The sequence below is a fragment of the Ixodes scapularis genome, unplaced genomic scaffold (assembly GCF_016920785.2).
Source record: "Ixodes scapularis isolate PalLabHiFi unplaced genomic scaffold, ASM1692078v2 PGA_scaffold0__279_contigs__length_252992795, whole genome shotgun sequence".
Lineage (NCBI taxonomy): Eukaryota > Metazoa > Arthropoda > Arachnida > Ixodida > Ixodidae > Ixodes > Ixodes scapularis.
In genome coordinates, this window is record NW_024609835.1 from 107,670,837 (window position 1) to 107,685,437 (window position 14,601).

The 14,601-nt window shown below is 48.2% G+C and overlaps 1 protein-coding gene and 1 pseudogene across 1 annotated transcript in view; one reads left to right on the forward strand and one right to left on the reverse strand.

The window, feature by feature from the left end:
* The first annotated feature begins 1,835 nt into the window (after nt 1–1,835).
* On the forward strand, nt 1,836–2,981 carry LOC120846507 (annotated as a pseudogene).
* Nucleotides 2,982–9,037: 6,056 nt separating this feature from the next.
* Nucleotides 9,038–14,601, reverse strand: part of LOC115328907 (vitamin K-dependent protein C) — a 29,159-nt gene continuing 23,595 nt past the window's right edge. Inside the window, exon 3 of the mRNA XM_040218300.3 lies at nt 9,038–9,229. Coding sequence (XP_040074234.2) covers nt 9,071–9,229 — 159 coding nt within the window. The 3' untranslated portion in view covers nt 9,038–9,070. The remainder of the gene's footprint in view (nt 9,230–14,601) is intronic.

The window sequence follows — 14,601 nt, forward strand, 5'->3', positions numbered from 1 at the left end:
CCTTCGCTCTTGTGAAATGCAGTTTCATGGTTACCACATAGATGGGGCCAGCGTGCCAGTGTGTTCTCTCGTTGTAAGAAATTTTAAGAGGTTTTAACAAGTCTCGTCTCTCTCGGTCATACTCGGTTCCAAGAGTGTGAACGGGCCTTTAATGGGGAGTCCCTTCTCAGGGTCCCTTGCAAAACGTCCCCTCCCCCCCCCCCCCAAAAAAAAAAAAAAACAAACAACAACAATAGCGTCTTAGCAGTTTAGGAAGACGTCATCTACCATTTCCTGCTTTCTGCACAGTATGCAGTTGTCAGACCAAGCTACTGGGATACCTTCTTCAACTAATCAGGCTTTAACTAAAGATGTTTGACTATACAACTTGGAAAAAAAAGTATTGGCGTTAGAAAGTACCATTATTCGCCTGTCCGCTGTCGCAAGGATGCGCTCCTTTAGGAAGGAGGAACCTTAAAACGCGTCCAAATTGAGCGTTTTTTGCGTGTGTTTTTTTTTTCTACGGGGAGAAATGATGCAGGAGTTTTACATCATTATAGAATTGGTTGATTTAGTAGTTTTCGATGATGCGCGGCACGTTTCTAATGAACATCAAACCCCTTCATTTCAAGAATTAAGAAAGTTAATTACTCGAAAATAATAAATTACCTAATTATTGAAAACTTAACTAATTTTCCTGAAGAAGCCCTTAAGCAAAAAAGAAAAATACTTTTTTTTTGTGTGTGTGGATTGAATTTGTCGGAGTTTCGTGAAACACCCTGTATAAATACTGTATATGTGTTAGCTCACTAAATGACCAATAAGATTAGAGATGCGTCCCCAAGATTGTAGGCTATGTGGCCGTTGAGAACCTGCTTGCGCGCTTCCCTAAAGGGGTAATAAAAGGCGTTTTCAAGTTGTTTCTTTCATAGCTGTCCTCCTCAACCCACAAATCGAGCAGCGTTACCATAGGCACGGGAACGAGAGGATACCGCCTGCAGTTCAAGAGGGGGGAAAGGAGGAACTCCCTTCTTGCTCGGACCCTCGCTTGTGTACTAGGACATCGCCATTTGTTTCACCTTACTATGGACCGCAAAGGAAGCTACGAGCCACCGGAGCCAATTCACAGCTCGGAGGGTGTCACGGGCCTTTTCGGTTGGGCGGTGCGACGTGGGGAGTGCGAAGCCACGAGACAAGCTACGAACCATGGATGGCTCAAGTAGCTCGTAGCGTCCATCGCGGTACACCGTAAGGTGAAACGAAGTATAGAAGAATAGCCCATCGGCTCAACATTCGGACACGGTACTGAGTGCAACTCTCCTCTGTTTCCCCCTAAGCTGACAGTGCTGTAACAGCTACGTGCTGATTGGGCCAGTCACACTTCTGTGCTTTCCCAAGTGATCACGCTTCCTCGCGCATATCCACGCGCAGGGAATGGGGTCAAATATTGAAATGGAGGCGGCTGATTGGTCCGCCAAGCGCGTAGCTCCCAACGCACTGGCAGCTTACTGGTGAACGGATTATGGTGATAACGCAATTAATGCAAAGGTGGAAGCGAGCTGGACAAGAATAACGATAATAATCCCTGGAGGACAAAGGACAAACAGAAACCTCCAAACACGGCTAGGTGATTGGTGCGCGACTGAAAATATCCGCCTGGTCCTGGTATCGAACCAGGGACCTATCCTTTTCCAATGGAGCGCTGTACCAACTGAGCTAACCGGCGGGATCGGTGGCCGAGTGGGAGAAAGAAAAAGACGCCGTTTCGAACGGCCACGTTTTCCATGTTCTCCGGGGAAAATCTATCGGCCGCTGGCCGAGGAAACGTTATGACGTCTGATAACGTTACAGAAGACTACCGGATAATCCTGCCACGTCTGACATCAGGTAACCTGGGCCTGAATTCCCTTTTCTTGCATGGGGACCTCTCGGCGCGCCCGTATCGAGCTTTTGATTTTCGAGATGCCCTACGTGGCATCGTCGAATTGAAGGACGTTGTGAGCCTCGGACAGTTCCAGATGTCTCACGTCTGGATGCTGACGTGTGTCAACGCTGTTACCAAGGCAAAACTCGTCGCTCAACGAGAGCTTCGCGTGAAAGGCCGAAAGTGCCTCATCATTGACCCGGACAAGCAAGAAGTAAAACTAAAGCTTCTTTGGCTTCCACAGCATCTAGAGGATCGACGAGTTATCGAAGCTCTCGCCCCGTTTGGCAAAGTGCGATCGATCAAGAGAGAAAAATGGAGGTGCAGCGAGCTTGAGCAAATGGAGACTCTAAATCGAGAGGTAGTACTGGTATTAGGGAATGGTGTCAATACCAGTCAGATACCACAACTCCTTCAAGTCTACGGATGCCAGAGCCTCGTCCTTATTTCTGGCCGACCTCCGCTGTGCTTGCGCTGCAACAAAGTGGGACATATTCGACGCTACTGTAGAACACCGAGGTGCTCCAACTGCCGGCGGTATGGTCACCTAACTGAGGAGTGTGTCAACGGCGCCACCTATGCTGACATGTTACGACAACGTCAAACACACGAAGATGACACAGCGGCGGAGCTTCTAATGGACGTCAGTGAGGTAGCTGACGTCACCGGGGAATTGCCACCCGTCGAATCGGCCCATCCTTCAGAAGACGCACGGCCCGGGGACAGTACAGACACCCAGCCATCACAGAACATCGACAAGAATGAAGAATTTCCAGTGTTGGAACCTGCAGCATTGCCAAACACCAGCACCACACAGAATGCGCACGTGGAACCTGATGCGACTCCCGCACCGACCGTCTCCAAGGCTCCAACTACACCTCAGCACGCAGTTAGCGAGGACGGCCCTTCCCCGAGCAGCAGCCAACCACTCAAGCGACCGGCACCGGTTGACACAGAGGCACCTTCGTGTTAAAGCGGGTCCTCAACACTACTCAGCCGTGTTGGCGACGGAGACGTCGCCAAAAAGAAGGCATCGGGGTCCCGTGACAAGCCGAACGCGAAGCCAGGAGCTACCTAAAGTGTGGCGAGTGACGTTCAACACTGAAATGCGGCCTCTATGAGGACGGATAGAAGCTAAGAATATTCCCCTAAATTTCACAACACTAAACGTCCGAGGTCTAAGATGTCGTGCGAGGCAGGTGCAACTTTGTCGGCCCTTGCAACGTGAGTTGCTGGACATTGTTGCGATTCAGGAGACAAAGATAGAGTCGGAGGAGGCCACAACAAGTGCGCTCCAGCCTTTTCTACACAGGTATGAAGTTTGTGTGAGTCACGCTGTGGGGCTATCGGCTGGTTGTTTCCTGTTTCTCCGCAAAGACTTGAACTACACCTCGCTCTCGTACACGGTTGACACTGAACGTCGTTTTATCTGTTGTGACATTTACTTAGAGGGAATTCACTGGCGGCTGATTTGCGTTTATGCCTATAATGACTCTTCTAGTCGACTTTTATTTTTCCAAAATTTAGATGCTTTTCTTGACACCGACAAATGTATTGTTCTGTTTGGCGACTTTAGCTGTGTATGCGAAGCCCACGACCGCTCGACGATCAGTCTGAGACGCGACAACAGCAGTATTGCTCTCGAGAATCTTGTGCGCCAACACTGCCTAAGCGACGTCGGTGCTTCTCAAACGTCCATCAATCGCTTCACGCACCTGCAAAGTTCTGACCACGCACGCCTTGATAGAATATACGCGACTAGTTGTCTTTTGGAACACACATTTGAATATTTTGTAACGCCGGTATCCTTCTCTGACCATTGTGTTGTAACTGTCAGGATAGGCGAGAAACGCAAACAAATGTCTAGACCAAAATGGGCGCTGTGGAAGTTAAGCAGCAGTATTCTTAAAAACAATGACTTTAATGAGAGACTAATTACCTGTTTTATGGTTATTCGTAGTAATACTGATCTTTCCATTTTTGCACAGTGGGATAGTTTTAAGCAAGAAGCTAAAAACATAGCAATTGAGTGTGCGTGTATTCAGGCATATCATGAGAAAGCTGACAGGCGTGCACTTACACATAGCCTTCACGAACTGTATGAGCTGGAATGCGAAAAACTAGTTAGTTTTCATGAGGAAATTTGCTTTCTCAAATCTGAGCTCCAACGCCACGAGCTTCAGCGTTACCGAGGACCGGCCGTGCGATCAAGATGTCAACGCCTTGTATCGGCCGAACAACCTACAAAAAAAAACATTAGATGACGAGCGCAGACACGCCTTAGCTAAAGAAATTCCGGAGTTGCTATGTAACGGCGCTTACTCAAGAAATAACAACATTATGACCACATTCACACACCATTATCAAAACTGATTTGGTCAGGTCTCCCCCTCATCAAATGAAGAGTATAAGCCTCTCGTTTCACTGCTGCCCAGCTTGAGTGACGAGGACTCCGAACTATTTACTAGACCGTTTTTTCTCAAAAAGATATGCCAGGCCGTGGGGTCCCTTCCTAGCTCGAAGGCACCTGGACCAGATGGCCTCTCAGCAGAATTTTATAAGCAACACATAGACATGATATGCCCATTCCTCCTTGAACTTTTCACAGCTTCACTTCAGTATGGCAGGTTACCTCCATCGTTTTATCAAAGTCACACCGTGTTAATACCAAAAAGCTCCGACTCTGACAAGTTAAGGACTGTTGAAGGGTATCGCCCAATAGCGCTCTGCAATGTCGATTACAAAATATTAACCAAAATTCTTACTAAACGTTTACAATGTGCCATTTCAAGAGTGGTTGGAGCTCATCAAACATGCGGGATTAAAGGCCGTACAATCCAGACAAACAGTCACGTAGCGCGATCAGTTCTTCATTGCTGCGACAGTTTACAAGATCAAGTAGCCATGCTTCAAATTGACCTAGCGAAAGCTTTCGATCGCGTAAGCCATTTCTTTTGGTTTGCTCTTTTAGAACACATAAACGTAGGAAAGGTCCTCCTTAACGATATAAAAATATGTTATTCCGAAGCAATAACTCGATTAATAGTAAACGGGGTTCTTTCCAAACCAATTCACCTTCATTCATCTGTAAAGCAAGGATGTCCCTTGTCTCCCCTTCTGTTTGCGTTATATTTGGAGCCTCTGTGTTTAAGCATACTGAAAAGTACAGATGTAAAAGGTTATAAATTGTTATCTTATGAAGTGAAAGTTCTGGCTTATGCCGATGATGTAGCTTTTTTCCTTTGTTGATAAGCAAAGTATCGACGCTGCATTACAATTAACCCAGCAGTTTTGTAAGGCAGCTGGAGCGCTGGTTAACACTTCCAAGTGCTGTTGACTTTGGTATGGGACTTGAAGGACAACGCCCTCGGATTATGCAGGAATGGCGTGGTCTGGCTTGCCAACTACTTACCTTGGCGCGCCACTAGAATGTGTTCGAAATAGCTCACGCTACTGGATAGAAAGTGTCAAAAAACTTAAGCGCAGAGCGGACATGCTGAAGCCTAATCATCTTTCGGTGTTTGACCGTGCTACTGCATGTAACATTTTCCTAGTCGCAAAACTGTGGTACGTGCTTCAGGTTATTCACTGTGCCCGAGGACACCTTCAGCGTTTCCATAGGATATTTGCGACCTTCATATGGGTCTCTTCATGGGAGCCAATGCGGCGCGACAATCTGTTTCGGTCTATCGAAGCGGGAGGACTAGGCTTAACCCACTTATTTGTACGGAAAATTGTTTCACGTTTCATGTTCCTCAGAACGTCTTCCCACCCGTTCATTAAGACCTTTCTCCAAACTCACTTGATGGATCTCCTCTCTGACCTCGTTGTTTCATCCGACCATGTGGCAATGCCGCGACCTTTTGGCTTTCTCAAAGAAGTCGTCGAAGCTTTGGAGTTTTTGAAAGTGCGTTTTTCTTTGGATTATTTATTCACCATTTCCAGAAAAGAGCTCTACCATAACTTAATAGATTCGCTATTTCCAGACCCTTTATATCGCAGCCACTATCCAAACAGTACAGATCAAGATGTTTTAAAACGAGTTCGCAGGATGCGCGTTCCCCCGACTGCAAAAACATTTTTCTTTAAGCTTCATACTAACACACTACCCGTCAAACCATGGCTACGTGACAAAGGAATTTTTGTACCGTGGTCGGTCAACTGTCGTTTATGCAACACGTCAGAGACTATTCAGCATTGCTTTATTTTTTGCACAGATGCATACCTTTTCTGGGATGTGCTTCAAAGGACTATCAAAAAGGACTTGTATATCAACGCATACTCTATTCGTTTTCTTCCCGTGGAAGATCCAGACACATATCCCTCAGATTTTTTATTTTATTTTGCTCGGTATGCATAGTCTCTGGAAGACTCTCATGATAGACAGAAATGCTGAACCACCAAGGACTACCAAATCAAATTTTATCGAAACATGCAATCACGTTATAAGTGTTTTTGATGAACTCGGGCAAAAGCCAAGATGATACTGGCGACTTAAAAAGTGCCTTTTGATTCCTGATTTCTGATACAGCCGAGTCAGTCCTGCGCACCCGAAGAGCTATGCAAATCTGTCTGAATTGTAAAACTGTTGGTGAAAATGTATCTGAATAAGCGTGTACAATCTCAGTGCATTCTCGTTTCAAAACTGCAACTATGACCCATGTGCCCACCGTCTGTGCTTCCATGCAATAAAGAAAAAAAAAAAAAAAAGATCTGTGGTCGAGTGGGCTAAAGTGCACACCCAGCTCGACGCGCGTGGAGCGAAAGCTCGCGCTGTAGAACCTAGGGATCCTGGGTTCGAGCCCCACCCCTGCCCGTTTCGATCTGGATGAGCATCGTACCGGCGTGCGTCCGTGTATCACTACTGCGTGATGCACGTTAAAGACCCCAGGCTAGCGGTTGTACTGCACTGGCTAAATTGCTCATCTACAGCGTGTGACTCGTCGCAACTTTAATGGCTGACCAACTACACGCTGCATAAATATCCCCATAACCCAATAAAAAAAAACTGAGCTAACCATATGTCAGTAGAGCAAACGGGTTTTAACAGCTGCCACCAGTTTAGCGCCAATAAGGGTGAACGGCCTGCATTTTAGGGTTGTGATGATAATGCAATTAATGCAAAGCTGGAAGCGAGCTGGGCAAGAATAACGATAATAATCCCTGAAGAAGGGGATTAAGGGATACAAATGACGGAGTATAGTGACATAGTATAGTGACACCGTGCTCTTGTCCAATCATAGGTTTAATGCGTGAGCTGGGGTCGGCTGACGTGCATTGCGTTGCACGGATGCGTCACAGTGAAAAAGCGGAGAGCTTTCGCAGGAAAGGAGGTATAAGAAATAGTCTGCTATGTAAAAATTTTCGTAGCGAAAAGCAGGCTTTTAGCTTTCTATCCTCTTTGTTTTGACCCACTATACCAGTGGTCTCAAACTCATTAGAGCGTGGGGGCCAGGTATAGCAGGGAATTACCCAGCTGAATATGTCTCTAAAAACAATAAGCTAATTCGGCAATTCTTGCTTTCCTGGTGGTTCCTATTACAACAACCATACTTGTCTTTTAATGGTGATACTTTTTAAGGCAAGAATCCCGAACTCGTAGCTTTATCTTCGGCAGTTGCTCCAGCTGATCGAGAGTTCGGGCAGCTCGGATGCATTCTTCAACAAAGAACTCGTGCCTGCAGCCTAGAAGCGGAAGTGTTGTACATTGCAAAACGGTGGGAAGCAAAACCTAAAGCGAAACAAAGGGCAAATAAACACAGATAAGTAAAAACTATGTGAATACCTTAAAAGAGAGGCACTACTTTTCGAGCGAAAATAAATCGGCGAGAGAATATCACTATGGCGCATGCCATTTCTAGCGCTCGAGAATTGGGAACCGGGACTCGCAGCCGGTTGCTTGCGGGTCGCACGCCAGTGACTCGCGGGCGCGTGGGACTCGCTCGCACGCGCCCTTATTAAAGCTATTTTATTCAAGCCCAAAATTCATTTCATGGCTCCTTTAGCAATTGCTAAAAAATCCCCGGTAAAAAAAACAAGACAAAAAAAACAAGATATTGTTATTAAGCACCAATGGACATCGCTATAGAGGAAGAGGAGGAGGAGGACAGAAACTTTATTGATAACTTATTGCATGATTGTCGTTTTTTTCCCCTCCACCTGGTCGAAGCCCCGGAAGAGATATAGGCAGTAATAATGTAAGGTGAATGAAACGAAATTCGAACTTCAGAAATGTATGCACATCTTCTATTCCTAAGGCTCACAATATTTACATCAGGTCCTAGGAACGTCAGCAAAACCTTTGATTTGTGCTCACCATAAAAGTAATTTTAATATTTCCGAATATATTTATTTCTTGCGAGTCTGAGCACGAAAAACCATTAGAAGTTCACCGTTAACTTAAATATAGATTTATTCGTCTGAAAAGTTTCTTACTTACCACTGAATAGCCCCTATAAAGTTGTCATCGCCATGATAACTTATGCTATACGGGTAGATTACCTTTACAATCATTCGTGATCCCAGGGTCGGCGCCGTATTTGCCTTGACCACTGCTTCAATTTCCAAAGCCCCTCCCTTTACAGTATTCGTAATTTCGTATGTAATATATATGTTAGCTTACTAGGTGTCTTAGTCCGCGCAGTAGTTTTTAGATACCCCTATTCTGCCTGTGTCATAGAAGGAATGAACGCATTGCCTGGTGGCGCCTTAGAATTTAAACATAATTATGTCCTTCATTATTCACTAACTTGTGTAAAATCATATTAGCACCGAGATATTTCGATGGTGCCGTCCCAAGGTTTCCATCCATTACGTCACCTATAAGTTTTTCCAGAAACAAGACACCGTCGCATTTGCGAGTCTGGCAATGTCTTATGCCCGTGATTCGTCCAGCCCTGCAAAGCCTACCACAGCAACGTTTTTAAATGCAAATGTTTTTTTTCTTTTTTTTTCTTTTTAGTTAGACGCGTGCTAGACAATTTTGCGCCTTTTCTGTTGATGTTGCGTAGCCTATTTTCAAGTTCGACATTGTTAAAGGCACTACTGCGCTTGCATTCCCTGACTGTGAAGGCCTACAATATCAAATAAATAAAGTAAAAATATGTTTTATTCCACGTAGATCACGAGGTCCTTTTGAGATAAGAGTCACTTCACTGTGGCGGCTAGTCAGAGCTTGACCATATTCCGGATCCAGGGCAGGTAACTGGCCAGGTCCGTGTAGATGCCGGGCTGGTGGGGCACGCCGCAACCGATGCCGTACGACACGATTCCCACCAGCACCCAGCGACTGCCCACGGGCACCCAAAAGCCGCCTCCGGAGTCACCCTGCAAAGTCCAGAACCAAACAAGCATCCATTAAATGCACCTTGTGTATAATGGAGTCATCAAAGCCGTATACAGGAGAATCTAGAGCTATTGAATGAACCACGGAGAGTAACGATACATTGGCCATATTGGTGCGCCCACACTTCACTAAGTATACAGAATGGCAGCGGGCGCCCACGAGACTTTAATTCCGATTAATTCCCCCGTCAGACGCCATTCTGCTACAATAGCTGCTGTCCGTCACACTGCTGGCAAAATCACGACCTACTGTAATCCTAACCTGCCCACCGAAAGGCGGGGAATGACGTCAATGAAGCGCCTTTTTTCGCCATTGAGGACGCGCGCTAAAGACTCTTCTGCGACCCAAATGTGATTCCCAGCCTGTCTTGTGCGCGGCGTGCGCAGCTGATTACAGCTTATAGACCTCTTGCCGAATCGAAGCAATCTTAGTGGCGCAATACCACGCAAAACATCTTGGGATCCAATGGTCACGGTGTCGTTTGCGATTTGCCAGCCTCGTTTCACGACATCCCGTCATGAGCGAACACAGAGCGTGCATTTTAGAATATGTGACATTCCTGAAATGTATAATACTGTAGGTGATACTTAAAAACACAAGTATAATGCGGGTACATGTTTTGGCAGTTTGTTACTTTAGACCCATGTTACGGATAAAAAAAACAGGACGCGGGACGGCCCAGAAAAATGCGTTTTTTGTTTAAAGGGGTACTCCGCCGATTTTTGAGCTACCTCAACTAACTATATTTTCTGACTCCCCGGCCTTCACCCTTTCCGGTATGCTATTTAGTACCGTGAAATTCATAATAGTTATTGTGAAATCGGCAATGAAAATGGTGCAAAAACCAACATTCAAATATACCCGCCCTTTTCAGTGCCGTGACGTCAGTGAAAGGTCAGCTTGCCAGTCGGGCGAGCAGTCTAAAAAATACAATATGCCAATCATTTGTTCCGTGCTGGAGCGCGGAGACTGGAGCGAGCTTCCAAAGCATTCATTTGGCACCATGAAACTGCTTCGAATCAGTTGGGAACAAATTCTACAGTCCAAAGAGTGAACCCCTGCACTTCCACTGACGTCACTTTTTCGCTGTTGCCAGTAGAGACTTTCAGTTTGAAAAACACGGTGAGGACCAAAATTGTAAATTCAATAACTTCGTGAAAAAAAAATTATTTTGACCCTATATTTGGGATACTATTTTGGCGATGTTGTTTGGCGAGTTGAGCAAAATTTCAAGCAAATCGGGAACCATGAAGAAATCGGCGGAGTACCCCTTTAAGGCTCGTCAAATTATGAAGCGCTGGAGAAATGCAGCATTCTGCGTTAAGTCCTTATTTCGAACTCTTTTTGTTCGCCTTCCGCCCATTGAAAAGCATGCGGGAAGGGAGAGCGCACCTGGTATCGCTGCGCCGCAGCGTTCTTCCGCAACATAGACGCTTTACACACGCCCCTGACTACAGCCGCCATTGCTGACCTTCTTTTGTCTTTTGGAGATACCGAGTCACTGAAACGGCTCTTGACGAGCCTCCAGAAACGCCAATGCTGGATAGAAGGACGCAATAGAATTTAAGATGGCAATAACCTGGCCTGCTATGGTAATGATGAAGTGAAGAAAATTCAATAAGAGGAACAAAAACTGAAGGTCAGTTATGGCGGCGCCCATGCACAGCTGCTGCAAAGCGTCTATATTCGTCTGCTTTCCTCGCCGTCACCATGGCGACGAACGCCGAATGAATAGAAGCACGCACGGTACCGCCGCGTGAAGCTAGCAACAGCTACGGTGCCTGGAACGCGTCTCCGACTGGTGTGTTCACCGCGGCCAAAAAAGTGGTCCCTCGATTTCCGCCTGATGACGTCATAAAAGTGTCATGCTGTCGCCGGTCGCGACCCTGGCGGTGTCCCAACAGTTGTGGTGTATGTAGCAAATGCCTGTTCTGCTGCAGGTCGCTTTCCACTGCGACATTTCACGGAAGCTAGAGCAGCCGGAGTTGGGACGCCGTGACGACAGCGACACTCGCGTTCGCTCGTGCTTTTCGCCAGCATTTCTACGGCCAACCGCCAGGATCGAGACAGGCAACAGCATGACACTCGCGTCATTTGTTGCCACATCGGGACCACTTTTGGTGTACGGGCGGGATAGGACGCTAAGCACACCAGTCGAAGACGCGATCCAGGCACCATACAACAGCTGACGCCATTTTATGAACGCCGTCTGCTAGCCGCAGAGCCGTATATGTAGAGAGTTTGGCCATTCGTTGGGAAGTATAGGAGACAAATGAAGCGGCGCCATTGGCCGAAAGCGGGCTGGGCGTGTTCCAGGGCGTCTTCAAAAATTCGAATGTGACCAACCAGAAGCCGGAAATAATAACCTGGCGGTGGTCGCAAGAAACAAACCTGATAACTGCATTGGAGTAACTCTCGATGGCTGAAAATATGGTTCACGTGATGTTTCAATCACACTCATCTAAAATGATGGTGGAAGAGTGCGACTAGCAGAAAGATCGACATAATCCTTACGCCAAACGCCGAGCGCCGGGAATCCGCCGTCAGAGCGGTCACACTCTGTCCGCGCAAAACAGAGTTGAGCGGCGCATTCGTTTCTTACATCTTTCTGCATGATCATGATGAAACAACACGTGCACCCTATTTTCAACCACAAAGAGTTACTACACTTCACTCTTACGCACTTATTAAAACCATATACGAACAGAGACCTTCGATGATCGATCGGCTCAGAACTGTTTCTCGCTACCACCGCTAGGGGATTCTTTTCGGCTTCTGGTTTGTCAAGAGAGCATGCCAAGCCCTCTTTCCGAGTCTGCCGCACGCCCTGGCTCTCCCAGCGCCTCCCATTGACCAAACTCTCTACATATACGGCTCTGGCTAGCCGAAGCCGAACGCGGTGTGTCAGATCAACGGCCTCCGCCGGTGCGCCGCTAGCAAAGACGACGAAGCTGACACACGCCGACGGCGATCGAGCAAGCAACAACACCGTGGGACGACTGCAACGGCGGCATTTATTCAAATCAAAGGCCGCCTTCGCCGGTGCGGTGCTAGCAAAGACGACGAAGCTGAGGCACGCCGACGGCGAATGGGCGAGCAACAGCACCGCGGGACGACTGCAAGTGCGGCATTTATTCGGATCAAAAGCCGCCTTCGCCGGTGCGCCGCTAGCAAAGACGACGAAGCTGAGGCACGCCGACGTCGAATGGGCGAGCAACAGCACCGCGGGACGACTGCAACTGCGGCAATTATTCGGATCAAAGGCGCGAAATAAGCAAGAACAATTTTTATTTGAATCATAACACCCGATATACAAGTTGGGGACCACATACCTTTGCTGGGTCTTTCCTGTGGACTTTTTACAAAGACACGGGGTGCCGCATTCAAAACACAGCTCCGTTTGAAAAATATGCATGGGCCCTGAAAAGGGCCGTTTAGACCGCTACCAGAACCTATAACTGACGTAACGAGCACTTGACGAGCGGTGGGCGCATACATAAGTTGTCTTTATGCATGCAGGCGGGTGATGGGTTCAGCGCAGCGATCACTCGAAGTCACCGGGGCCGTCAGAATCCTCGCCCTGTCTGCGTCGGGGCTCTAGATTTTGGCGGCCGCGGCGACGAACGACTGGAATCTATCAGTGTTTCCGCGCGCCTTGTCTCTCCTCCAAAACATTAACTTTGCATGGTGACCAGGGAAATGGTGGCTCTCGCGCCGTCCAGATGGAAGAGAGTTTTTGACGTGGGCCCATGGAGCAATCCACCGTATTGGTGTGCGCACCAGTGTTCGTGTCGACAAAGTGCAGCTTGTGGTTGTTGGTGAGGTGCGTGAAGCGAGCGTCATCTGCAAGCTTGCGATAGCCAGCCCAACAATCAGTGATCATTCTTGTTCCAGGGCGGACGCACTCGGCTATTAGCCCTTGCAGGGTTTTAGCGTCACGGGTCTCCACGGGAACAAGAAAGCAGCACCCGCTGCAACGCTCCACAGCGCCGAAAACCCACTGGCCAGGCCTTAAATACCCGCGATGGTACTTGTGCCGACCGAACATACTCTCGTCTGGTTCTACAGTCACGCCTTCGCCACCAATCATGTCTGAATGCTTAAAGACGGCGTTTGCCACAACCTCCCGACAAAGGCTCGCCCAATCAGTTATTGTCTTACTTGCGATATCAGCCTCCCGCTGAATGACGGCGCAGGGTAGGTTCTTGCATCCGGAGGATGATTTTCATGAGTTGGAGAAGCGTCAGGTGCGATCCTTCGAAAAAGGAACCGCTCCGTACCGAGACCTCGCCCGGCACTGACCTTTGACCCGCTTCCTCTTGTGGGCACCTCGCGAGTCATCCACACACCGCACTTCCCCCCCGTGTAGCCATCCGCAGATCTAGCGCGGACTTGCAGCTTGTCATCGCAGCTTCGCACTCTAGACACGCACGAAAACCCAGGAGCCAGGAGCAGGCCAACGCGCTGAAGCAAATTAATTGCTTCAAGAGGGTCTTTCATGGCGCCATGAAGACGGCACAAGTTGAACGCCATGGCACAGCGATGCTGGCCTCTGGAAGAATAAAGCGCCGAGGGGGAACTGCGCGCTTCTTTGCATTTATTATTTTTATTTCATCCGCCATCTTATTCCACATGACATTATGGCTTTCTCGACCGCTCTCGTGAGCGCGTCGGGTATGGACCAACAAAGTCGGGAAATCTAACTAAAAATACTTTACTCTGCAAGGAACCAGAGCTTGGGCATGGGCAGTCATTCGGAACTCGCAGTGCGGTCTCTTCACCGTCAGGCCGGTCGTTCTTCTATATCTCGCGCAGGGCTGCCTCGAGCTCGGGTCCCTCGTCGTCCTTCTCTTCCTTTTTGAAGAATGCAGACACCTCAGAGCATGGTGTCTTGGAAGGCTCTGGTGGTCCTACAGGGACACACCGCCACATTACTCCCCCTCCAGTGAGGAGGCGAACGTTTCAATAGCAGGGTCACACAGTGGCCTGGGGAAATCGTGTGGGTGACGGGAGACGGCCGGTAGCGGCTTGTGCTTGAGGATCCGGAATGCCAAGGCGCGCTGGCCAGTATACATGGCGTCCAGAGCGTGTCCTCGTATGCGGCTGTTGAGTGCTCGAGGAGCAGGGGTGCGCACGATCGACAGGATGTTGAGGGCGTAAGTGATCTAGTGGGATCGAGGTTGTTGCTGACGGCGTTTTCGGCTGGGGATTGACGTTCGGTAGTGTAGTTGACGAAGCACTGTCCAGATGGGCTGGCTTCACGCGGTCCAATGCAACGACTTCCTGCCGTCCGCGGATGTCCAATGTCATTGTTTTGGTCCCTCGGCGCAGCACCTTGTACGGGCCGTCGTAG